Source organism: Poecilia formosa, unplaced genomic scaffold (assembly GCF_000485575.1).
Source record: "Poecilia formosa unplaced genomic scaffold, Poecilia_formosa-5.1.2 Scaffold218, whole genome shotgun sequence".
Taxonomy (NCBI): domain Eukaryota; kingdom Metazoa; phylum Chordata; class Actinopteri; order Cyprinodontiformes; family Poeciliidae; genus Poecilia; species Poecilia formosa.
In genome coordinates this window covers 1,185,303-1,212,422 of record NW_006800157.1, presented here as the reverse complement: position 1 = coordinate 1,212,422, position 27,120 = coordinate 1,185,303, and the positions used below count along the sequence as shown (strand labels likewise).

The 27,120-nt window shown below is 39.3% G+C and overlaps 1 protein-coding gene and 1 long non-coding RNA gene across 12 annotated transcripts in view; one reads left to right on the top strand and one right to left on the bottom strand.

The window, feature by feature from the left end:
* Window positions 1–1,635: 1,635 nt before the first annotated feature.
* Window positions 1,636–19,890, top strand: LOC107838178 (uncharacterized). The gene is made up of 3 exons (XR_001664227.1): window positions 1,636–1,646; window positions 9,236–9,238; window positions 19,258–19,890. It is a non-coding gene; the product is annotated as an uncharacterized LOC107838178 (long non-coding RNA).
* A 972-nt stretch (window positions 19,891–20,862) lies between these two features.
* dysf (dysferlin, limb girdle muscular dystrophy 2B (autosomal recessive)) overlaps window positions 20,863–27,120 on the bottom strand; it is an 86,205-nt gene continuing 79,947 nt past the window's right edge. For all 11 annotated transcript variants that reach the window (XM_016679727.1, XM_016679729.1, XM_016679733.1 and 8 more), the window contains 5 exons: window positions 26,285–26,384; window positions 22,912–23,084; window positions 22,214–22,323; window positions 21,469–21,616; window positions 20,863–21,350 (listed from right to left, as the gene is read on the bottom strand). In XM_016679727.1, the coding sequence (XP_016535213.1) occupies window positions 21,291–21,350; window positions 21,469–21,616; window positions 22,214–22,323; window positions 22,912–23,084; window positions 26,285–26,384 (591 nt within the window). In that variant the 3' untranslated portion in view covers window positions 20,863–21,290. The remainder of the gene's footprint in view (window positions 21,351–21,468; window positions 21,617–22,213; window positions 22,324–22,911; window positions 23,085–26,284; window positions 26,385–27,120) is intronic.

Genomic DNA, 27,120 nt, shown 5'->3' with positions numbered 1-27,120 from the left:
TGTTCATTACATTTTATGCTCAAAATTGTTCTTAGATGATGAGATTTTAGTCTGTTTTAGGGTGTTCTGTCACTTTAAATCCAAATAAGCTGCTTTATGAAATGCCTCCAACTCAACGTTTACATTCCCACGTGAAAATGGCTGCAAACATATGTGCAATTATACAACCGGACATCTTTGAAAAGTACTAGTAGAGCCTCCTGCACAATCAACAAGAATGCAGTAGGCGGCTTCTGGACGGTAAGTCAACAACAAAACATTTGTCTTTTCCAGCAGGCGTTGTACAGCACATACAGCGGTAAAATCAGCTGACCAAATGTGCTGGAACTCAGATCAGGTTGCTAGGTAACGGGCTGGACTTGGCTGGGGTTGCTAGGTAACGTCTCAGTGCCTGCTGCTTTTGAAACGCCTCGTTTCCAGACACCAAAAAACATTAACCCTTATTGACTATAAAACAAAACCAAAAGAGGAAGGATTTCTTTCAGACACTAAAAAAACATTAACTTATTGCCAAAGAAAAACAGCTGGCTGTTTTTAGAAGCAGCTGAAATCCAAATGAAAAGAATAAAAAAACATGTGAAATGTGAATTTTGCATAATGGCTCCCCGTTATCCTCATCTCCAGTAGGTGTAAGTGGGTTTATTGGTGAAATCAAGAACAGGTTTAAAAATTTAAACCACGTTCGACTGAGTCACGAATATAAAAAGCACTGTGGTTTCTCTATTCCCTACGTTTTATGCTAGTGTTGGTCATTCTTTTTTCCTTTCTGACAATCACAGAGGTAACATTTCACTCTGCTGTGAAACAAAGTAATTGTCTTTGCACCTCCTGTTAGAGCCTGAAAACCATTTCAGACTGGGATGGAGGTTTTCCTTCCAACAGGACAATGACGTCACTCATTTCAACCACTTCATGCCAGCAAGAGAAAAACAAAGACAGCTTTAGGTAAAACGGTGTCCAACTGCAGCTAAATCAAAAAGTGTTTTTAATGAAGCATATTTTAAGCCTATTACGACGGCTGAACTGCGTTCTGCAATGATCCACTTTGTTCTGTGTTCCTTCCACTCTTCTACTCATTTCCGTGTCTGCTGCTCTTTCCCCGTCTCCATCGCTTCAGTACAATACCCTGTCTGTTACTAAAATCACAGCTTAGGTACAGTACAGTGTTTTCCATATGGCTCCCATTCACCGACTGCAGAGAAAGGTTATATTGTAGCGTACTAGCCTGTAAAAACATAACAGGGGCGACTCTTAAACTATAATGAAAACCCTGCTTGCTCCTTCATTTACATCGCCTGAAGAAGTGGTTTCACCTGGCTGTTAGAACCACTGTCTCCTGCCCCAAAGCTCTTAGGTTTGACCCTTGTGACAAGCCAAATATTGAGGCTGGAAAAAACGTTCGCAAAGTGAGAATGTCAGCAGGAATTCCTGTCATTTATCCATCCTGATTGTAAGTGATACTTAAAGCTGTGTTAAATTTAGAAAATGTCTTTTCAGGGGAGGAAAAGATCGATAAATGCCAGGATATTATTGTGCTGCAGACATGCGTCATGTTTTTGGATTGTGATGTTGAACCGTTTGGTACTAAAAAGTAAAAGTGAAATACTTCATGTTGAAACTGTTTATTTGGTTTGAGTTTGGCTTATGTGTAAAGGTTATGAGTTGCTAACAATACAATTTAAAGCTAGTAGAAAAGTAACTGAAGACAAACTAGCAGATGATCAGACAAGTTAGAAGCTAATTAAAGACAAGCTAATAGCTACTGATAACCATGGTAACAAAAAAATGCATGTAAACCTAGTTGAAGAAACGCTAACAGCTAGTCAAAGATATGTTGACATAAAAAGATGACTTAGAAGCTAGTTAAAGACAAAATAGCAGCTAATACTAGCTAACATAAGTACACATGTTAAAGCTAGTTGAAGACAAGCTAACAGCCAGTCATAGATATTAGGTAAAGCTAATTAAAGTCAGGTTAATAGATAACCACAGATATGCTAACATAAAAAGGCAAGTTAAAGATAATTAAAGACGAGCTAACAGACTCTCATAGACTTGCTAACATAAGAAGGCAAGTTAAGGCTACTTAAATTCTAGCTATTAGCTAATAATAAATATGCTAACATAAGCCATGTTAAAGCTAATTACATGCTAGTTATTATCTACTCAGATATGTTGACATAAGAAGGCAAGGTAAAGATAATTAAAGACGAGCTAATAGCTAATCATAGATTTGCTAACATCTTTTGAAGACAAGTTCAGATAAGTTACCCAGCCAATTTCCACCAGGATTGTCCTGAAAAAATAAAAAAGGCAATTATGTATCATGTCAAACGTCATTGTGTATTTCAGCTCCTCAAGCTGCATCTTCTTCGCATCTTTTAGATATGCTCTATGGGAAAATCTGTGAATATTTTTTTTATTTTTAAACTTTTTTATTATTATTATTGGCTCTAGTGGCCTTTATTTGAAAGTAGTCAGACAGGAAAATGGGTAAAGAGAAAGGGGAAGACATGCAGCAAAGGTCGTCAGGCCGGGGATCGAACCTTTGACGTCTGCATCAAAGACTAAGGCCTCCATGTGTGGGTTGTGTTACCCATACGCTACCACCCCAAAATCTGTGAATACTGTGCAGCAAATAGGTACAGTCAAACTTTTAACTGAAAGATTTAAAATAAATTTACTTTGCACTTTCTATTTAAAAACAACTCCAACAATCTACAAGTTGGAGGTAGTAGGCAGCTTGACTCAGTAAGCTGTTAGCTTGATCTACAAGTAGCAGGTAGCTGGACTCCAGATACCAGTTAGCTGTTAGCTTGACCTCTGAGTCGTACTTGGGATGATTGTGTTTGTTTTCCCACAATCAGTGGGTTGCCGGTTCAGTTCCTGCTCCGTCCGATTGCTCTACAACATCAAACTTTCAAAATGACAAAAATCTGACCTTTCTTCTCAGCCCCATATTAAAAGAGAAATTCCTTAAATACAGTTGCTTAACTTTGTCAAAAGGGCATCAAGTAATTTCCATGTTCAGTATTTTTCCATGAAACAACTGAACAAACACTTCGGAGCACCTCACCTGGCCCGTTAGCCCTTCAATTACCCCAAACTGAGCATGTAAACGTACAAAAACCAACACTTTGTCAAACATTACAATCTACACTTCTCAGACAAGTTCCATTAGGAGAAACTTATTGCTGACACACACGCGTAATCTTCTCGGCTCATAGGCATTAATATCAGGGGGTGAGATAATGACTCCCGCGGGGTCTGACCTTTTTAAGTGGGATGGAAAACAAAGGCAGCACTTAGACGGCCGCCCACGAGTGTGTCAACATGCACACGCATCGTTCAGACTCTTCGCTGGGATTTATTTTTGTAAAAAGGGAGGACCGGAGCCTTGGCAGTCTCTGCTGTATTTTTACTCGGATGATTTTTGCTCTGCCCTTTTGTTTGCGTTGGTGCTGGTGAGTCGAGTTTGTACGAAGGACTGAACGTGTCTATGTGGAGCTCTCAAACTTAGGACTTGACTGCTTTCCAGCTACCGAATAGATTTATTTATTCTTTCCTCCCTTTTTATATAAATGCTCTTAAACAGTCAGTAGGAGTGTGTGTGTGTGTGTGTGTGTGTAGCAGATTTTCTTTTCTGTTTCTTGACTCAGGTTTAAAATCAATTATATGTATGGATATTACATTTTTAGTGATTTATACTTTACGTGCGTCTGCGTTTGGAGAGTTTTTGGCAGATGTGAACAACTGGGAGAGCAAAAGAACAAGAAAACAAGAAAAAAATGTATTAATCCTCATTAAATCACCATTTGAAAGCAATAAAATATGTGATCACATCTAGAAAGAATCTGTAACAATTAGAGAATGGACCGTGTTTAATCCCTGGCAATTTGCTCTGTATTTATATTGTGGTTACCAGAGTGGCTCTGCAAAGTAATGCAATTAATTCAACACTTAACACTAAGTACGAATGAAAGTATCCATTTGCTTCTGTTTTTGAAATTTCTTTTGGCTCGAGTGGCCTCTATTCATCGATGGTTCGACAAGAAAAACCTGTCAAGTCAGAGAAAATAACAACAGATACGCCAAAAATCGCTAACTACACGACTGTATGCATCTGCTTGGTAATAGACTAGACACTAAAAAATATTCAATAAATACCTCTTTATTGGTCAGTTGGTGTATATAATTTGCTATTCAGAGCTGTAACATCTAAAATGTATTGGATTTAATTTTTTTACACCTCAGGATTCGCAGTGCTTCACCATTTCAGGTACACACAATAAACAAACATTACATTACAGCGGACAAATAAAGAGAAACAATGAAAAGTTAGACGGGATTCTCTCTGGGTCGAGGTGTCAATGCTTGCATAAAAGAAAAAGAAAGAAAATATTGTGATAAATGTTACAAAAAATCAATTACTTTGGTAAAATTCTGCTTTAAAGCACTTTAATAAAAGCGGCTCCACTTTGAATTTGGCTTTGTTCTTTTGTTCTTGTTCTGTACAATAAAACTATTGATCTATGAATCGAAGTAGAAAGAAATGGGACATAAATGTGTGTGATATTTTTTAGTACTGGCTCCTTTTTTCTCCCCACTTCAGACCAAAACTAAACTAAAACAAGTCAGATATGTAAACAGTTAGCTTAGAAAGTTAGCTATGTATCTTATTAGCTCAGAAGGTATAAATATGATGCGTTTTAGTTGAATTTTTCTGAGTTCCCAGTCGGAAAAGCAACAAGATTACCACATGAAGTAGGAATTCAGACTTGGAAGGTCGTAGCTGCTGCAGCGACTCTGAGTGTGCAATCCAACATGGCTGCTAGCTGGCGTCAAGAATCTACTGAAAGTTTCCAGTACCAGTTAATATTAGCACTGGAGTTCATCACTGTGATTAAACCAGTGATGAATGTAGCAGTGTACAATATCTATTTGTAGACATGTTTTTTTAGTATTTGAAGACATAAAATGTAGAGAAACTACATTGTCGTGCTAACAGTTACAAGTCCTGTTTAACTTGAGTTCCCAGTGCCGGGCCATTGCTATGGAGACAAATTAGCAGTATTCATCCAGCTAGGTTAGCATACAGCTCGCTAGCTGTGGAGCTACAGAGGAAGATAGCTACATAGCTAGCTAGCTAATAAGGAGCATATAATTGATAGCTAGCCAAAACCTGGTAAAATGCCTAGTTTTAGCAGAATGAAAGTAAAAATTAACTTAAAAAAACAAAAATGTAACGTACATTATTTAAACTGGTGTATTGTTTTGTTTAAATAAAGGGAAAAAAACTTACTGAAATGAATACTGGTAAAATGTTACCAAGCTATTTGAAAGGTTAGCTCGTCTTGGTTTGCTCCGACTTGTGATGTCTCATTGTCGACTGAAACAAATGCTCCATCATGGTCAGGAAGACATAAAGTAAAATCTGCCAGAACATATTTAAAGATATGTTGTTTAGCTAGTTTAAAAATAGGAAAGTAAGTTTGCCCTGAAAATGAACTTTTAGAAATAGAACCAAATTGAAAACAACTGCTGGCATTATGAAAGGGAATATAATCAACCAGGACAAAAAGCTGAAAAAAGAAAAGGCAGTTTGTGGTTGGAATGGTGAGATTAATTTCAACTGCAGTATTGGGAACCTCTTATTAGTTATTAGAGCCACTATAAAAACACACACTACCAGGGGGGTAGTGCTAAATCAACCACTGGGACTATTATAAAAGCCACAAGTAGAAAACACACACATCCACCTTAGAACTGCTCTTTAATAGTTTTGGCAGTGCATCAGGGTTGTTATCTTAATGGGTAAATGTCCAGTTGGGCGACTGCCATGAGTACAGTCAGCACACGCTCATAACCACATAAAATGACAACAAACAAGCTCTGAAAACACACACTTTACAATGGCAGTATCACATATTGTACACACACGAAGCAGCCTTTCAAAATGTTCTGCCTGCCGTACGTTGAGCTCTAATTGGCAAAGCTCCGTGATTGGCTGCTGGACGTCTGCCAGGGACCAGTGAGACGCCTCGGTCTGCTCCTACAAACCCAAGGCTCCTAAAACAGCAGGGGGCCAGAGTGTGTGTGGGCGTGTTTGGTCACCTTCGTTAGCGGTAACGGCACCCACTGACACAGACCTGCATACCTGTACCGCACCACTGGCTGCAGGATTACACTCCATAAAACCTGAAATTAATAAGGCATGGGAACCAACATGGCTGTGTGTTGGAGCCACATGTGTCACACACACACACACACACGCACACACACACACACACACACACACACAGATTATGTCTTTCTACCTTTACAAGGGCTTTGCATTGACTTCCAATCATGTTTCATTCATTTCTATAGCCTAACCCTGACCTTTACCCTAAACTTAATTCATTGCTACGGCGGTGCAATATATCAATAACAGTATATATCATAACAGACATGTGATCAATAACCATAGACAATATATCTGATATAATTTTCAATCATTTCAATAACTGATCTAGAACCCCACAGCATTCTGGGAGATGTAGGCAGAGGAAAGGGCTTAGCTTAGCTGCTCAACATCTCAAGGCTAGCTTAGCTAGGTTGGTGGAATCAACTAACTGACTCACTCTTTGGTTACCTAGCAACAACACGCTGGGTAACAAGCAGTTTCAAGTTCCCCCAGACTTTGGTTACCTAGCAACGACCTGCTGAGTAACTGGCGCAGCAGCAGTTTCAAGTTTTGCCACAGTGACTCATGACTGCTTAAAAATAAAAAACGGCATGGAGTGAAAACTGTGGATAAAACATGACAGATCAAGCCACCAGTTTGACAATATTTCAGATAGTTAAGACAAAAAATAAATAATTATCAATATCGATATAAAATGCTTATATTGTGATACTTTTTTTCAGCCATATTGTCCAACTCTATTCAAACTTCATGCCTGGTTCACACCGTAAGACAGTTATGCCAAATATGTTCTGATTTCCCTGGCTAAATACTATACACTGCAAAAATACAAACTCTTAAGCATTTTTGGTCAAGTTTCTAGTGAAAATATCTTGGTACACTTGAAATATGACAAAACTACTACAGAAGCTTGTTTTAAGTAAATAACTCCTTAATATTGAAGAAAAACTACAGATTATTTAACTTCTAACAAGACATGTTTCCCTTATAAGTTAATTGTTAGTTTTGAACTTGAAAGAGTGATTTTAAAAATTTTAACATTATATATGTAAAGTTTGTCAAAACTTGTTTATTTAAGTCTTAAAATTAATTTTGTTTAGTCAAAAAGACATTTATTGCTACATAAGTTACCAACTGTCACCGCTCTTGACGGTTGGTGGTTACCATAGCAACTGTCAGCTCCTCCCCCTTTTCCTGTTGTTGGGCTCATGATTTTCTTCACCAGTATAACTTTTTTAATTCAAACTAATTTAATTATATTTAGTGTTTCATGTGATTAAAAAAACAGTTTTTGTTTTTTTAACTAATCATAAATGATGTTTAATTTTACAACTGTTAACTTTTCACCATTGCTCTGTAGTTTGTTTGTTTAGCAACATTTCAGCTGCTAATTCTGTAAATGTTAAATTTGTGTGTGTATTCCCTTTCATTTACTAAAAATATATGCATATATATTCATTGGTAAATGTGTTAAAGTTGGCATTAGTTATGTGGATTAATGATGTAAATTTATGTTAAACACAGTGAGAATAAATACAGCGAGCCTTAGTGTGCATGCTGTGAAGTTGACCGAGACGAACAAAGAACTCGCTCAGAGCTGAAGAGAAACACTAAAAAAAAAATAAAAAATACTGGGAATAACATTTTGACGAATAGTTTTACAGGATAAGAACCACATTTGTTTTAAAATGAAATGAATGAGCCACTAGAACAAGCAGACAGTTCAACATTGTTGAAATACATGAATAAAAGTGGAAACATGATGGAATAACCACACCGACTATATGGAAAATAGGAGTTAATCCTCTCCTGTCAAACCCAAACACACACTTAAAGTGGGTCAGCAGATCAGAGTGGATCTGAAGGTGGACCCGCTTCAACGCTGAATGGAAACCGAGCGTCGCTGTGGAACAGCATTAGCGTTAATGTATAGCTCTATTGTGGCGGACGCCTTTGAACGTGTGCTAGGAGGCAGAAACACACACCCAGACGCAGAAAACATTAAAGCGAGCGAGTGCACGTGGTGAAACGGGGCGCTTAAAATGGATTTATTTCATGAAATCTAATAATCGCAGCAATAAAATCATACTGGAATAAAGTTGCTGGCTGTTTCCTCGCTGACGTCTGAACCCTGTTTTTTTTTTCTGCTCCCATTCACAGAGGTGAGCGAACGGATATGAGGCCGTGGAGCTCGTACAGTTTGGCATTAGACTCCAAGTTACACTCAAATAAAAGGATTTACCCCAACAGGAAATTGCATCATGAGGCTGGCCAGCGTCCTGCCTGGTTGATTGTCCGTTCTGAGGCAGCCACAAAAACCAAATGTTTAGTCTGCGCTGATTTAGCTTTTATTATCGCTGCTTTAAGCTCCGGCTTTGGGAATTACACAAAACAGGGAGGAAAAACAGCAAGATTCATAAGTTGAAGGGTTTGGTCTCGGAGTACAGAAACAAAATGCAGTTGGAGCTGGAGTCATGCTGATTTCAATCTGCAGGTTGTTTCAGGACACCAAACAGCAGACCGAGCCACACCGTGAGGGGATGTAAACTCAAAGCCGATGTTCGTCTCTCCCGTTTCGGTCCCGAGGCGAAACCACAATCTCATGTGGCGTTTTTGGAGCAGCCCTAAATCAAATATGTGCAGCGATGGGCTGAAAGCGCACCAGCCGGTGGTCCTTGGAAACTGGAATCCCGCATCAGTACAGGTTGGTGAAGTGTCTGGAAACATTTAGTACTGTAGGCCCCAAAGGTATCTGAAGGGGATATAAAGAGCAGGGTGGCCTGAATGTCTGACTTCATGTACAGAGGTTAAGAGCAGCAGCCTTGTCTCACTCAAGAGTGCCGCGCAATGACAAGGAAACAGTCTTTGTCGGGCCTGGGTGAGGTCTGGTGTCTGCTACTACAACCACTGTGCTCTCCAGACGTTAAATCGTAGATCAGGAAACCTTCAAACCTGAAGGAAGATTTCTGTAGGGATAACATACTGATGTATTATCCTGGCCCTATAGAGCAGTGTTTCTAAAAAACACCTACCTAACTGAGACTCCAGTCCGTTTATTTGTTCCCTCAAATAAATGGAACAATAAATGAAGCTACAGGAAGTTTTCTTCAACCTGAAGAAAGCCTGATGCAAATGCAAAGTTTAGGTGTTGTGGCTGCAGTTAGTCAGCGTGGGGTGCAGCACTGCTCACCGCCTCGTCGCTGTCATATCACGCTCATAACTACGCAGATGATGCACAGCTCTACATTACGATGTCACCAGGTGACTCAGAACCCATCCGATCACTGAACAGACAGATGTGTGGATGTGTCTTAACTTTCTCCAGCTGAACAGAAACAAAACTGAAGTTATCGGGACCTAAAGAGGAGCGAACTAGAGTCAACGCATAGCTTCACTTATTACAGCAGGAAACCAGCGATCAGGCCCAAAATCTGGGTGTAGTGATGGACTCTGACCTGAACCTTCAGAGCAACATAAAGACAGTTACAAAGTTGGTCTTCTATCACCTGAAGAACATCTCCAGGACTACAGGACTTATGTCTCAGCGAGATCTAGAGAAACTCATCCATGCATTTATCTTTACTGGAACAAATCTGCCTAAAAATCAATAAGAAAGTCCCTGTACCTCAGAGAACAGACTTTAAAATATTGTTAGTTTATAAATCACTGTACAGTTTAGCAGCACAACACATTAAAGATCTGCTGTTGTGATAACCAAAAGACCTCTCAGGTCTTCTGGTTCTGCTCTGCATCCCCAGAACCAGAACCAAACATGGAGAAGCAGCATTCAGCTTCTATGCACCACAAATCTGGAACAAACTTCCAGAAAACTGCAAAACAGCCGAAACACTGAGTTTCTTTAAATCTCAGGCAGCTTTAAATCAAACTGCCTTGATTCATAATAAAAGGAACATTGACCAATATATTTGATGCTTATTGATGATTTTGATGATGATGTTTGACAAAATGTAATATTTATTGCATGTTTCATAATTGGTGAATGTTTTATTGTTGTGTTTTTCTCATTTAAAGCACTTTTAAATGCCTGGTTCCTGAAATGTGCTGCACAAATAAATTTGACTTGACTTTAGGGATCCATATCGTCTACCTCCTGATAAAATCCCAATAAAAACAAACACTGAAGTTTGAGGTTTTAAGGTGAGAAAACGTGCAAAATGAATACCTTTGTATTGTGCAGCAATTTCCTCAGGATATAAACTCACAGTGGAGCTTGTTGTGCTGTTTTAAGACAGAGGAGGACGCGGCAGTGATAAACTATCCTGCAGCCAACCAGCGCAGCATTCAAACGGGACAATAAACAATGAGCCTCAGCGAAAAGAAAGCTTCGTTTGCTCTTAGATTTATAGAGCAATCATCACAGTACGAAACTAACTTTACTATCTATTGTTGCTCGCAAACACAGAGGGACATTGTGCAACTGTGACCACCACAAAGCACAACAAACACACACTGAGACAAATAAATTCAGTTATACGAGAAAGGCAGGGTGGGTTAAACGTGTTTAAATGTGGCAGAGACATAAATAAATACGGGCAGAAACAAGCGCATAAATAATGTCAACTGGTCACGGAGACTCGGAGCAGAGAACAGCAGCAGCGTCATCCTGAGGATCTGCACAAACACGTTTCATTTCCCGTCATCGCTGCTTTTACCAGCCGCCTCTGAGGCGGTTAAACGCAGCTTTTCACGAGCTACTCCAGCTTTAACAGCCTGAGATCGTATTAATGCTGATGCTAATTTGTAATTACAGAGTCCCATGGCTTTAGTAAAAACCCAGGCCTGGGTGAGGAGTCACACACACACACACACACAAACCTGCGGAGCAACAATGGGCCGAACAAAGATGGGCATTGTTTCAGCGGCGGTGTGAAACAGGACACGGTTACGGCTCCCACACCGAGCGAAGGTAAAGGCCTCAAACGCCCAACACGACCAGTCAGACCAGTTTAAATTTGGCTGCTCGTGGTCGGAGCAGCATCCTGTCACACACAGGAAACAGGCCGCGGTGACTCGTCGGACGTCAGGAGCCCCTCCCTGGCGTTTCGGTGAATGAACCGACATCCTTCAAAAGGAAACCTTGAAGGTTGACCTTCGGGCCGGCTGTTCGTCACGGACCCGGAGCCGCTTCCTTTAACAGTCCCTTCAGAATAAGCCTGGAGCTCCTTCACTGGGCTCTCACGCTCCTCTTCCTCACCCAGCGCCGGCCGGGGGTCGTAACTCTGGGCTGGATGGCTGACCTCTCGCTCCGACTCGCGACCAGACCGGACCGGACCGGAGACAACGCCGGCGCAGAAATGCAGAAGGATGCTTTAAAAAATGGGATCTCTGGGAATTACAGGAAAACTTTGCGGGCATTTCCTGAGTCTTCTTCAAGGACACGGATATTTGTGGCCATTTACGTTCTTCATTGTTCTTGTCTCAGACCTTTAAATTATCCCCAAGAGCAACGCCAGCACTTTAGAGAGGGAACCAGCAGAAAACGATGCATCTGCAGGGCAATCGAACAGAAAAAACATGGATTTTTTAAAATAAAATATCAAATTTCACAAAATAAAAAAAAAATCTATCCAAACCGAAGCATTTCTTTGTAACTTACTTAAAACTGACGGTCTAGGACACATGTGTCAAACTCAAGGCCTGGGGGCCAAATCTGGCCCGCAGTAGCTTTTTATGTGGCCCTCTGGACTCCAAATTAAATCAATAAATCACTCCAGTTTTTCTTACAGAAACTGTAGTTTTCACACAAAACCAACAGATCCACACATATTTTATGATTTTATTGCACATTTTTTCTAAAACTTGGTCAAAACATAGAGTTTAAGTGACTGATGCCTCAGCCTTACTGGATGTCAAGTAATAAAATGTCACATTTAACATATTACATTAGTTCAAATATAAAAAATCCTTACAAATTAGCATCACAAAAATATTTTGACAACAAAAAACCACAAAAACTAAATCCTGGAAGGAGTGTAATATTTATTAATATTTTAACGGTTAAATGGGCTTTATCAACACATCCTGGCACAACCGGCCCTTTAAGAACATTCAGATTTTTGATATGGACCAAAATGAAAATGAGTTTGACTCCCCTGCTGTGGATGTTTCAATGCAGTTCAGTTTTTTATACAGCGCTAATTCACAACAAATGTCTCAAGGCACTCGAGAAAAAAATCAAAAAACAAAACAAAATCATTGTTTGTGTCAAAACTATTATGCTTCCTCTTGTCATTTTAAATCAATGAAAGCTGCTGGCTATGCACCCCAACTTGACGTTTACACTATTTACAACCGTGCATCTTTGAAAAGCAAAAGTAGAGCCTCCTGCACAACCAAACAGGGTGCATTAAGTTGTTTCTGGATGGCAAGTCTTTTCCAGCAGCCATTGAACAGCGGTAAAACCAGTTGACCAAACGTGCTGGAACTAAGTTGAGGTTGCTAGGTAACGGGTTGGACTTGGCTGGGGTTGCTAAGTAACGGTGCACTGCCCATGGAATGTGACTCAATAATTGGGAGGTTTTTGAAACAGCTCCTTTTCCAGACACCAAAATACATTAACTTGTTGTTTTTTAGAAGCAGTCGAGACCCAAAAGGAGGTACAAAAACATCTAACGTGAATTTTTGCATAATGGGTCTACTATTAATAGAAAAATTCCAACATATTTAGGCCAACATGTTCAACTAGTTGTGCATGCCTTGAAATTTTACTTTTTAGCTGGTAAATGTAACATTTTGTAGTAATTATCTTAGAATCTTAATCATTTGTGACGACTGAAACTGCAAACCAGGGGTTGTAATGATAGTGGGACACTCTTAATTTGAAGTAAGTGGCTGTCAAGTTAAACCAAACTAAATAAGAGTCTGAAGTTAATGAAAACACAGCATCCTTGATACTTCTTTCAAAGAGCCATGAATGCCATCGCTATCAGACCAAATTTAAAATCAGGTGTTACTCTGAGACACCTGATCTGATTTTTTACCTCAGAGCAGAACCAGGACCATTGGAAAATGATGTTTTCTCCTGAGTTTTTGAGGGAGTTTAACATCATGCTGTTAAATGACATTTTGAGGTTTTCGGAGCAAACTCCCAAGAGTGATGTGAAGCTAAACACCCCAAAGTGGCTTTCTCAGTGTCACCACCTCAAACGTTTCCACTCATCCTCATCAATACGCTCAGATCCGAAGGCTTCAGAGATGAACCGCAGGACGGGGAAGGTAGCAGACCACCCTCTTTCCCCCACCTGAGGTCTGTTAAAACATCACAGCCCACTAATTCACGGTGACGAAACCCCCCAAACAATTTGGTGATCAGCATCTTGTTAAATTATACAGCTTTTTCCACTGAGCTGCTCAAACTGCATTCCTCAGAGCTAGTTAACACAGCGGCTAATGAGAGGAGCCTGGTGTGTAAAAATGAGTTTACAACCGACAGAAAGTGAACAACAGCAAAGGCCAATTTAGCCTGACGGTAACACCTAACCGCTCAAACACACGCATGACAGATAAACTTTAAAAACATCCATTTTAACTGGGGTCACTGGTTACATAGCAATAATCCCTGCAGTTGGAAAACATATAAAACTGCAGTTTGTATTTACCTTAATGCAATAATTTAGTTCAGGTAGATAATGGGTTTTGTGGTATAAAACTAGCATAAAAAACATAATTTCGTCAAACTATTCAGGAATTAATTTTACAGAAACAAAGGAAAGCAAACCTAGCATGACTCTTCCCGTTACATGTACCACCACACACAAAATGTGACTAATCTTGTGTATAAAGGAATATTTTCGTAATCGGACCCCAGGAGGATCAGTAACCAATTTAGTGGAAACTAATGGGAGTCCTAATAAGTAAACAAACCCCATGCTTTTATCTGAAATAGCCTGGAGAACAGGTTGGCTTCCCGTCAGCTGGAAGGAGAAAGTGTCTGGCAAACAGGCACTCTGATGCCTCAGAGTTATAAAACCTGAACAAGCTTGTTTCAGCGTTAAATGTGCTTCTCTTAACAGGTTACAACAGGTCTGTGGGCGATGCAAAACATATTCAATACGTTTTATTTACAAAAAAAATCACTGTTAAATAATGAGATAGTGCTTGAGTTCCGCTGGGGTTGCTAGGTAACGGGCGGAGCTCTGCTGGGGTTGCTAGGTAACGGGCGGAGGGCCAGTTGAAGGTGACTCAAACGTTCTGGAAAGTTTTTAAAACGGCTCATGTCAGAAGACGAAAAAACACAAACTTACTGACAAAAACATCTGGGTAAAGGTGAGCAGTTAAAGTTTTATCACAATATTTTGTAGTACTATTATGGTAACACTAAACATGACAAGAGGAAGAAGTATTTATTTCTTTGTCAAGTGACTGAATGGCTGTGGCTGCATGACAGAAATCATACCCCCTTAAACAACAGAAATGCTGCTCTTGAAAAACAATACACATAATATGCTTATTTAGGACACCACTCAAATAGAGGAGAGAATTTAATCACTATAAGTGCATTTAATCATATTTTCAAATTTATTGATATTTGTTGATGCTTTCATAGAATGGGGGAGAAAATAAAGGTAAAACCTTTTCCTTAGAATTTAAAGTTTGTTGATATCTGGGAATTTGTTTCTGCATTATTATGCCGTTACCATTGTATTACATGAAAATGGTCTCCAAACAACAATATTGTCATTTATCGCAATAACTTCTGGGACAATGTGTCGGCCAGTAAATTTTTGTTACTTCCAATAATCATTAAAATATTGTTTACTGCAATTGATCCAAAAATCTTATTAAATGAGGTTGCAAGCTGAATTACGAACCTCGGCATGGAGGCAGGAATCTGCCCTCTGGATGCCCCCAGAGGTGTCAGCGCGAGTCATTAATGCACATCTGCACACTTCTAAGTATTTGCGAGCTGATATCATATCTCTGAACACATGTTTGTGAGAAAGTTTGCAAGGTGAGATCATGACCTGACGGTGTGAAAGCTCTGCTCTCAGCTACAGATGGGGCTACTAGGGTTTTACTGCCTACATGTGTTTGAAGCTGTGGGCTTCATCTCAGAGGCGATAATGAAACAACTGGAAACCTGTTAGCGCGGTTCCCCTCCGGCCATTTTCCATTGTGTGTCTGGTGAATGAGGTGAACTCTGACCCCAGCATGTTCAAAGCTCCTCTGAAGATACACCTATAAAACTAAATATTTCTTTAATAAACTCCACTTTATGATATTGCTTGATAGCATAGCAAAGAGATGAAGCTACAGGATGAAAAAGGGGTCAGGAGACCAGGAGGTCCAACAAAGTTGGATCAGAAGAGACATCCAGGTTCACAATAATCTCTCTAAATTCTTATTTTTTGTGGTTAATCAAATGGGAATCTTGTGTATCCTGGGAAAAATGTGTTTGACCTGCAGTTTGTCAGAACCCAACATTTTGGTTATGCCTGATTACAAATGACTTCACACACTTTTTTTTCTAACTTCTATCATTTTTTTTATATTAGCGAACCAGAAAAGACATCAAGTTGTTCCAGGGTCTTTATAACAACGAATATCCTCAAACACAGTTTTTTAAAAATAATATTGTACACACAGGACGATTTCAGAAAAGTTTTCATGCACATGAACTGGAAAAATCTATGAGGGCCATTATAGATCGAAAAGAATTAAACAACCAAAACAACAAAATACAAGAGTACATTTCCCCCCAAAAATCATGGAAATTCGTTAGTTTGAAAAGTCGACAATTACGCTTGCTTTTAAAATAAAAACACATATTACGTAACAGCCACCAGACGAGCGCCATGACAGCCAAACAGTCTTACCTCGATCAACTTTACCGCCGTCGTCTCAACGTTTGAAATGTCCTCCATTTTTTCTCCCTCGCCGTCTCTTTCGCTACAGATTGGACGGAGCGGAGTCACGTGACTATAGACTTTACAGACGTGCCGTGACGTCTTAAAGGGACATGAGCGTAGCGTACCTGCACAGCCTCTTTTCGACCTAAAGCACTGACATGGCCAAAATGGCGGTGGTCATCGTCATAAATTTTGGTATCGGTTCATTTTCGGCTTACCAAGAACCCAACAGTTTCACAATTACCTATAAAATCTTCTTTTTGTAGCACAATTGGATGGACTTATTTTGCAGCCTGTGAAAAATGACCAAGACTACTGTGATGTTCACGCTAACAGATAACCCAATGTCTTGGCTGATAACGAATGATCTCACATTTTTTCTGTTATATGTGGGTGTAATAAAGAAAGCCATGGTTACTACGGTTGGTGAGGAATCACACTGGCTGTGTTGACCATAGAATTGCAAAAATTAAAATTACAAAAAGTACATTTGCTTAATAGAAATATGCTAATTTAGAAAAAAATCATGTTTTAGCGCTACCACCAGGTTATGACCGTATCAAAGTTGGTTTATTTCTCAAATTTGCATTGGAAACACTTTTTTCACATCACACAAGTCACACGATGGTCGTTGAATTCTTGTTTAAATTATTACATGGACAAACTTATTCACCTGTGATTTTAATTGCGTTTAATATTAAATGGAAACACTGCACATTGCATTTTTTTCAACATTAGTGGAATACTGACAGCATTTTGAGCAAATTTATAATGGAAACATTTATAATGGAAACACAGCTAGTGACATATTGTTGAATTTAGCGCTTTAGCATTAGCTTCCATTTAATACTGTATTCATGCACCGCTTTAGTGTCCTCCTATCACTTCCTGTCGTTTCTGCCAGTAGTGACATCTGGTTTGCGATCATGGGACAGTTTTACGAAATAAGCCAATTTCAATAAGGCTGGAAAACCACTACATGCTTCATGAGTTAAAATTGTAATGTTTCCATTAAGTGAATTTATTTCCATAATTTCAATTTGTGTAATTATATGGCTAATAGAGAAGCAGCTAATGGCTGTGGTAATGAGCAGAATCAACCAAAGTGGTGAAACAGAAGGTCGAACGGAGTCAGGAAGGAGTAAAAAAGCCTGAAGGTCCTGGAAAATGAAAGAGACGGTGGAGTGAAAACAGGCCACCCAAACTGCAAACACAACCTGCGGTCAGAGGTTCACCGGTAGTTCAGGGTGACCCTAACGGCACCCTGAGGACTGACCATGAAAAAGACAACGATGGGGGGAAACGGTGAGGCTGTGGGCTGGAAGGAGGAGAGAGTAATAATTAAGGTTGAGAGAGGAATCCCTCATGAAGGGTTTCCAGCCGACGCTGCAGGTTTGAACGAAGGTCAGTCAGCCAAACACTTTCTTCCTAGCAACCAGTATCTCCAACATGCAAAGAGTTTACCTTCGAACCGCGTCTCAGCCTGACCGGCCTCCATGTTGACCTGATGACCCGCCCAGCCTCTGACCAATTTACTGCTAAACTGGATCAAAAGACGACGGGTGGAAGAGTTTAAACTGTGCAGAACCTGCTGCTTTGAACATCCTGAAATGTAATTTAGCCAAAGTAGGACCAAAATTACCAGTTACTGTGCCAGAAAAACAAAAGTGAGATGAAAACCTGAAGAAATCCATCTGCTTTCAAGTAATATGGTTTACCTGCTATGGAAAATGGAGTAAATTTCTGCCAAAAGTCTCCAAAATTGAGATTGATCTCAGTAATTTCCTAGAAATAAAATAGGAAATTTCAGTCAAAAAGTCAAAAATCTGCTCCAACAAAATGTAGAAATAAAAACATGTAGAAATTATCTAGAAAAAAAAATCAGGAAAATTCTGGCTTAAATTTCCTAAAGTTGAAAATTTTTGAGAATGTTTTCTAGAGTAATTCTGAGATTAAGCACAAAATTTCAGATTTTTTTCTAACTTTATTCTGGCAATACAATTTTATTCTGGTAACAAATATTCCCATATTATTTTGACTTTGTTGCACAGCTTTAATCTTCTAATGTGATTTTTGGAGGGAATTTTTTAAATCGTTTTTTTTCCTCTTAGAAGTAAACTTCAAAGACGTTTTATATTGGAAAAAAGTAAGTAAAAAAAATCTTTTTTAAATAAAAAAGTGGAACTTAAAATAACATTTTCCTAAACTGAGATTGGAGATCAGAGTTTTTACCTCTGCAAAAGAACCAAAATAACCCAGATAAAGTTCCAAAGGCTCATGGATGGAAACAGATTGATCGGTTTTATTGGCAATATTGACGACACGACTGCAGATGCATCAGGTCAAACACACAACATGTCAGAATACATTCAGGCCGTTTGCCTTCAATCATTTCATATGTTACAGTAACAACAGCAAACTGATTTGTCTCATGCAAAAACACAAAATCTGACAACCTTTCAAAATAAAACCAACTCTTAAGGTCACTTTTTTTCCCCATCGGTGAAAGAAGGCACGTTGCATTCACTGACAGCCGTAAAAATCAGGAGAAAACAGCTCTGAGTTTAAATTTTTGAAAGCATCTGAAGAAGTTAAAGCCAGAAGCAGGACTGTCCAAATAAAACAGGATGCTTAGAGTTTCTAAACAAGGACACAAAATACTACATAGATGCGTCTCCCTGCAAATATTTAAATCTGTTGTCACAAAAAAGCACTTTTTAAAAGTGGTAGGCTAACTAACCTCTGCACTGCAAAAACACAAAATCACCAAGTAATTTTGGTTTAGTTCCTAGTGAAAATGCATTAGTAAACTTGAAATAGGACAAATTAACTTACAAACAACTTTTCAGCAAGATACAGAGGCTTGTTTTAAGTAAATAACTACTTAATATTGATGAGAAAGTTCTAGTTCCATTGGTGCCGTTACCTAGCAACCCAAAGCCAAGGCCAGTCCGTTACCTAGCAACCCAAAGCCAAGGCAGCCCGTTACCTAGCAACCGAGTTCTAGTTCCACTGGCAGATTATTTCAGTTATAACAAGACATTTTCCCCATGTTATCAATGAAATACCCTGACAATAGAACTGGAACTTTTTCATCAATATTAAGGAATTATTTACTTAAAACTAAAATCTATATCTTGCTGAAAAGTTACTTTTGAGTTAGTTTGTTTTATTTAAAATGTAATAAGATACTTGCTCTAGAAACTAAACCTAAGTGAATTAAGATTTTGAGTTTTTGCAGTGTGTAGCTGTGGCGTTAGCATTGCGCTAACAGCATTAGCAGAAGTGTGCCCACAACTTAGCTGATGTAAAACCTGAGTCTAAAGTTTTTACCCCCTGCCGCCTAAAACAAACAGAACCGTTTCATCCTGCCACCTTCCCAGATCTGGTTGCTTATTTTTAGTCTTCTGATTCTGAATATTTTTGGTAAATTTAAAGGCTTTTTTGATCCAGCTTGGGCAGGATTTGTTAGGAACTGAACGATTCTTTTCTGTTTAAACTATCCAAACATTTCTGATTGTTTTTACTGGACCGGCGCTGCTGGGGGAGCTACACGGCGTTATGAGTTCATATCGACTCGCTTCATCTCTGAACTAATAAACCCGAAGCTCTGAGGTCAACAAGAACAAATCCAAGTCTTAACCTGCTGAACCGCGAGGGCCAAGAGGTCGGATAATGACACGCTTATGCTAGGCTACGTTAGCGTTACTTAGGCTGAGCTCAGAGACGCAGCATAACGTAAACATACAGATTCTGACTCAGTTTTTTAGCTGTTTTTAGTGTTTTTTTTAGAGCAGGGATGTTCAAATTTACCACAATAAAATAATAATAAAATACAAACAACGAAAATCAAGTGAGTAAAACATCCTGATTGCTTTGTTTTTGTGTAGAAAACTGATGTTATTCATTCATTAACAAGGACTTTGGACATTTTCTACATTAAAATTTAGTTTTTAAATTATTTTTTGATGACACAAACAAATTTATTCAATTATAAGAACAGGATTTGGGTCACTTTTTCTAAAACATTTGCTATATATTTAGCAGAGTTCAGTAAATTAAATTACATCTGATTTATGTTCAGATCAATCAACTTTTCAGTGAAAGTTTCTAAAAGTTTGGTTGTAAAAAAAATACTTGGAATTATAATTAATATTTTCAATTGCAAAAATTATGCCAATAACTTTACAATGATTAAAAATAAAAAGTTGGGGGCCCCAAAAACATCAGTGTAAGTGCTACAAATGGCCCCGGGCCGCACATTGAACACCCCTGGAGTAGAAGGGCGACTAATAATGAGAGACAAAAGAGGCAGAAACAAAAACGTTAAATTAAATAAAGTGAAGACAAACAGGAAAATGTTAAAAAAGGAGATATTAATTTGTTTCTAATAAGAAATCCCACAACACCCGAACGCATCATGTGACCTCACAGAGACTCGGAGCAAAACAAACCAACGTCTTACTTCTGTTCAAAATTTATTTGGCTGAAACGTTTCATGTCTGGACAGTTTAGACTTTTGCTCTTCCTTCTTTCTTTTTTTTCACTTTTGGACAATTATGATGCGTAACCATAGCAACAAGGTCCTGTTTCTACAACTAGAAGCAGCTGATTAGCATCTCAAAAATTTAAATAACACCTGAACTTTGACCTCAAATCTAAGAAGAGTTAAAAAAGGAGGCAGAGAGAGAAGCATCATGTCGTCGTCATATCCCCTACTCCAGCATCTCTCTGCTCGGCTTTACTTAAAACGGAGCAGCAAAGTAAATGAGGTGGATTAGCATTGTTAGCAAATAAACAATCCATGTCATTCAGAGTATTTTACTGTGGAAAATCGTCTCTGCTTCCTGTTTATTCAGCTGTTAGCATGTCATGGAACAGTCTTCAGTCAGAGGTATGTTGGAAGACTGACTGCTAGTGAAGCTTCTTCCTGACCACAGCATCACCATCTGCAACATTTAACTTCTCTTTTGGATATATAAAGTATCTTTGGATTATTTCCTGCTTTGATTTTGCATTTTAAAGCATTAAAATGTTTTTTTTTTTTTTATCATGCTGATGTTCTGAATTGTTTCATTAGAGAGCTGGGGGTTAGCGCAAGCTAAAATAAATCTGTGTTGGGTTGTGATGTAGATACAATACAGGTACAGAGTTTTGGTTCATGATTTTCACTTTCAAAAATGTTTTTTCCTTTCATAATTTTGTCTTTTTGTTCTCATTTCTCACATTCCTCCTTATTGACCATTAGCTTTGGGCGGTCCAAACGGTCCAACCATCTTCATGGCAGCATAGTTCTAGTAAAAACAGACAAAAAAGATGAAAAGAAGTTAAGAACATTTTATTTTCTACGTCTGTTTGACGCTGGTTTAGCTTGTTCTCTGCTCCTGCCAAAGGAAACAGACGGAAACTTACCGGGAAGGAGTAGAGGAAGACACCGAGGAAGAGGAAGATGAGGAAGAGGATGATGAAAAGGATGATTAACCATTTGAATCGCCGCCACACGATGAACCTGAGGGTCTTATAAGGGGAGGAGAACCACAGGAAGGACGTCTCAGGGCGCCTGTTAGGAGGACGAAGAGGAAGAGGAGCATCAGCCTCAAGGTACAACTGACCGCATCTGCTGCTAGCCTAAAAGCTAACTGTCAGTAATGTGACCTATATCTGCTGCTAGCCTAAAAGCTAACAGTCAGTAATGTGACCGATACCTGCTGCTACCCTAAATGCTAACTGTCAGTAATGTGACCAATAACTGCTGTTAGCCAAATGCTAACTGTCAGTAATGTGACCGATACCTGCTGCTAGCCTAAAAGCTAACAGTCAGTAATGTGACCTATATCTGCTGCTAGCCTAAAAGCTAACAGTCAGTAATGTGACCGATATCTACTGCTAGCCTAAATGCTAACTGTCAGTAATGTGACCAATAACTGCTGTTAGCCAAATGCTAACTGTCAGTAATGTGACCGATACCTGCTGCTAGCCTAATTGCTAACTGTCAATAATGTGATCGTATCTGCTGCTAGTCTAAATAAAAACTGTCAGTAATTTAACAGTCAGCTGCCTCAAGCTTAAATGCTAACTACTGATAATGTGATGCAGAGGAGCTAAGGTGAGGAAGGGATATTTTCATTTCCTCTGCAGGTTTCTCTGAGGGACTCACTGAGGCTCCTCCAGGTGTGGGTTCATGTTGGGCTCGTCCCTGCCGAGCCCGGCCGGTCTCTCCTCCTGTTCTTGCTCTGTCACTATCTCCAGAGACATCTCCACCTTCCCCTGAAACACCAACGTTCATTTTCAGACTCCTAAATGTGGCACCCAGGACTATCTAACTATTAAGAGATATCCCTACATTTTTTATTTTATTATTAATGTTTTGGTTATTTATTTTTGTGGCACTAACTCACATTCACCAGTAAGAATTTAGAGTAATTTTGCTAGCCTAGATGCTAACCACCATTAGAATAAATGCTACCAACCATTAGCATCTTTGCAGAAGATGTTAGGTAGCAGCTGCTAAATGCTGTTACAAGCTATCACCTTAACGCAGTCAAACAGTTTTATGGTTGTATTCCCTTGATTTAGATACCTTGATCCATGATAAGTATAAAATTGGAGATTTATTTCTATTAGCAGCTAAGTTTATGATTGTCTACTGTTTGCTGACTAACATGTTTTATTTTGTACTAAATACGTAACAGATTGTACAGCGGAATTAAAATCTGACTCTGCATTGTTTATTCGCAGAAGAAGCTCAGCGTAAACAAAAGCTGAACAGTCAAAGTCGTTACGAAAAGAAGCTAGCTTCTGAAGCTACAACACTGTTACACAGGAATCAGTGCGCAGGCCTGCTTGTTTTCTCACCGCGATGATCTTCTCCCCGTTGCTCTCGCAGGTGCAGGGCCACCACCCTTTGACCGTCTTCTGCTCAAACAGAGACACCAGTTTGTCCGCGGACTGGTCCAGCGTCTGCAGGGTGCATTTCTCTGGAGACTTGGCAGGACGCAGCATGTGGTTCAGGTCCATCGCCACGTGGCCTGAACACATTTATAATTTAAAGATCAGATTATTCAACTGGACAGCAAAAAACATACCTTTTTTTTAAAAGGTTGACGTGTTAGCTCAACGTCTAACCACAGACAGATTAGCTTGGATACTTGGAATCAAGCTAACAACCAATTAGTCAACAGCTACTCAAAATCAAGCTAGCAGCTATTTACAATCAAGTTAAAGCTACTCAAAGTCAAAATAACTGCCAATCAGAGCTAAGCTAAATGCTAATTAGACTGGTGCTGCCTGGTAATCAACAACTAATAGCTACTCAGAGCCAAGCTAACCGCTACTTTTGATGTGTTTTCTTTGCACTGGGAAGTTAACATGTCAAAGTTGGTAGTTGTGAAAATAAAAACACCCTTTGAAGCCAGAATTATGACTGGGAAGTAAAAGATCAAACAACCCCAAGTTCACCATCCAATATGGCTGCCCGCAGATAAAATCCTGTAAATCAGAGAACGGTAGCTTGACTACTTGGAGTCAACCAATCAGAGTCGAGCTAAAATCTCCTAAAAGTCAAGCTATCATCTACTCAGAATCAATATAACTGATAACTAGAATCGAACTAACTGCTAATCGGAGCAGTCGAGCTACAAACCAATCAGGGAAAAAGATCAGCAGAAGCTAAAGTGGGACTGAACTGAACTGTAAATCCAGCAGATGAGGCCAGAGCGAAGGCCAACCAAGATCTGATCCCAGTTAGCAGGGATGGATTTTGTAGAACCCAGATTTTGGTTTTATTACATCCATTTCTTGGTCCGTATGATGATTAATTGGCCTGCGAGTGATTTACAGGTGATCCTGCGATGAAGGCTGGTTATTAAAAGGTTTAGTTTTTGTTGACATAAAGTACGGAGGTCTGCAGGAGCACCAGGCATCCACTGGAAGTGTTTTTCCAGAGCTAGCCGGAGTTCAGGAGCGTGTCTGCAGGAAAGCGGCTCGCGTCTGACCCTCACGCCGCGCAGGAAGATTAACCGTCGGCGGTCCGAGCCGACGAGCTGCAGACAGGCAGGCACGGAAAAAATGCTTTGAGGTGGCCACACACCCGCAGCCGAGCGAGACGGTGACAGACAAGAACAGCTCAGAATCTGGATTCTTCATCTTCCTCATCGTTTCGCCGCCGCAGAGGGACGAGCCGCGGCTCAGAACACCTCTCCTGCTTTTTTCTTCTTCTTCTTTCTGAGCGAACTGAGTTATTCCAAGAGACGGGGTTGAGGCAGAGTCAGGGGTGAAGGAAAGGCAAAATTTTGACAGCTTGACTTCGGCGGAGGAAAAAAAAATAAAACGAGCGTCTCCCTCCCGGCCAAAAGTGCCGACACAGTGGAAATGAAAGAGTGTTAATTCTAAAGATAAATGTTATCACAGTAGCTGTCCGTACATCGCACATATGGTTCCTGGGGTTGGTTTACACCCTAATCCGTCGCCAGAAAGGAGGGAAATCTGTCTGGATGTCAAACTCAAATTGACTTAAGTGTCTGTCTCCCCCAAAGGCTCTAATATGTGATCCTAATTCACTCAGAGGGAAAATAATATGGATGCAGTTAAGAGTTTCTGCAGCAGAAATAAAATGTCAGGAATGTAAGAAAACAAAGCTGGTATGATCTTTAAAACAAACTGGTTTCATTTAAATAAGTGTAAATAAACACTGGTGCAACTTCCACCACTTTTATTCATCCCTGGTTTAAATGTTCTTGTTGGGGAAAAAATCTAAAACAGAAAAAGTTACGTCAGAGTAAATTTATGACGTGGAGAATATTTAGCTTTTCTGTTGGAGCCGTTCACTATTCCTGTAAAACATAAAGGCAATTTAAGCATTTAAGCAATTAAATAACATTTCATTGGATTTTAATTGAAAACATTGACAAAATAAGCAACATTTTCACTTCAAAAACCACTTTTTGCTACTAAATTACTGAATAAACAATCATATAAACTCAACAACAGAAACATTTCTTGTTTTTAATCTTTTATTTATGTTATTAAACCATCAAATTGGTGCAACTCAGTTTTCAAATATTTCAGGAACTCCTGTAACTTTTAGAAACGTGAACTGTGGATCCTGATGTTAGCATTTAGGACGTCTGGTTAGCATTTAGGACGTCTGTGCTGCTGCTACATGTTAGCATTCAGATGCTAATTCTGCCTTGACCAGCTTAGCTAATATGCTAACTGCTTTTAGTGTTTTCCAGCGTCCAATCAGATCAGTTTTATGAAGCAAAATTAACTCCCAGTTGGCCAAGAGAAGCAGCTTCGCCGCCTATCGATGTTGGTTGTGCGTCAGATTTATCTGCGTACCAGAAACACGGGAATAGAAAGGTTCCGCTTGGAACTTTTGTATGTAAAAATAATTTTAAACAATTAAAAGTGATACATTTTATGTAAGTAATCAATCAAAATCACTGCATTAAAGTTCAATATGATGCAACACATCTATAAGAACTATGTCTGCACAAGGCAAGGAAGCATAAAATTATGTTTACTTTTGAATTACTTGATGATTTAATCACAGTTAAAGCTGCAGTAACTTCTATAAAGAATATATATTTTTACATCTTCGTTAAAACTGTCAACATGTTTGTTATGAGACAGATAATCTCTGAAAATATTGATCTCCTCCACCTCTTTATGGTTACATCTGAAGAAATGTAACCAATCAGAGCCAAAGGCGGGGCTTAGCGCTGTCAATCAACCTCATGTACTTGATGTTAAATGTTCTAATGGCAGAGAAACAACTTACAAATAAAGGAAAACCGTTTACCCACCGTTAAACCGTTAGCATTGGTGGCTATGCTAACTACCCTAGCGTTCGCATCAGGCTACGCTAGGGTGATTGGCAGCGCTGGGACTCGTCTTTTGGCTCTGATTGGTTGTTTCTAGTTAGCCCACAATCTGTTTTTACAGATTATCTGTTTCGTAACAAACTGTCATGACATGATGACAGCTTCAACAAGAATATTTTTATAAAAGTTACATTTTGCAGTTTAAAGCTAATTTTCCTAACTTTTCCTCTTCATTTATCATCTTAACTGTTGCATCTTTCTTCTTGAGCTTCTACATTTTGGTCACAGAGGTTTTACAACCAGCTCAGTGTAGGATTTTTCTACATTTTCGTACTTTAGGTGGTACGATCTCACTACGCTCATCTTTCATAGAGCATGAATGATTAGGTTGTTTTTGTTTTTACCAAGGTAGTCGTCAAAGGAGAACTTGTCATTGTCCCAGATCTGAATGGTGAGTTTAGGAGCCAGCTTGGTTTCAGTTTTATCGATGTTCCAGAAATGTTCCTGCACAGAAAACAAGAAAGATTCATAATTAGGGACATCATCTCTTTATATTGCATGCATAACATGCAGATAAAGCATCATTTCAACCTTTCAGGTAAACAATTTGGGTTTATGTCTCATTGTGTACCGTCTCTTTAAGGCAGTAAATACTGCACACAATGAAAAACTCTGAAGCTGTAAGGAAAATCCAACACATGATTGATTAGCTGCTCTCAGGTCAGAGAAAGAAGAAAAGTTTGTGTTTGGGCACCATGTTTGTTTTCTTTTGGTTGCTCTCTTCAGGTTGGAGCAGCGCTGCAGCAACATCACTGTTTCTGCCTGTGAGGGCAGAGTCACATCCAGGATCCTGACCCTAAACTGCCAGACAGGATCTGATCCAGTCTCATCCTGGTGCTAATCGGCTTCACCCTGTTGCAAGGTTCCTCTCCTTCCACCTGCGACACTCTGCCGGCTGTCGAGTTGATGGAAATATTGGTTTTCACACATGGCTTTAAATGGATCTGCAGTGATTTGTAGCGACTGTTAGCTCGTCGTTACTCCTAAAATTATTCGGCGTTTTCTACAAACCGAAGAGCAGCACTTAGCAACCTACCAGTGTGACGCAGTAATTTGAGAACATTCACTACTTTGCCGCAAATATTTTAAAAACAGCTGTAAATTATGTTTTGATCCCATTTTATTGAAGTTTTAAACAATCATTAGTTTATGTTGTTGCTTCAGCGTAAAGGAAAACCTA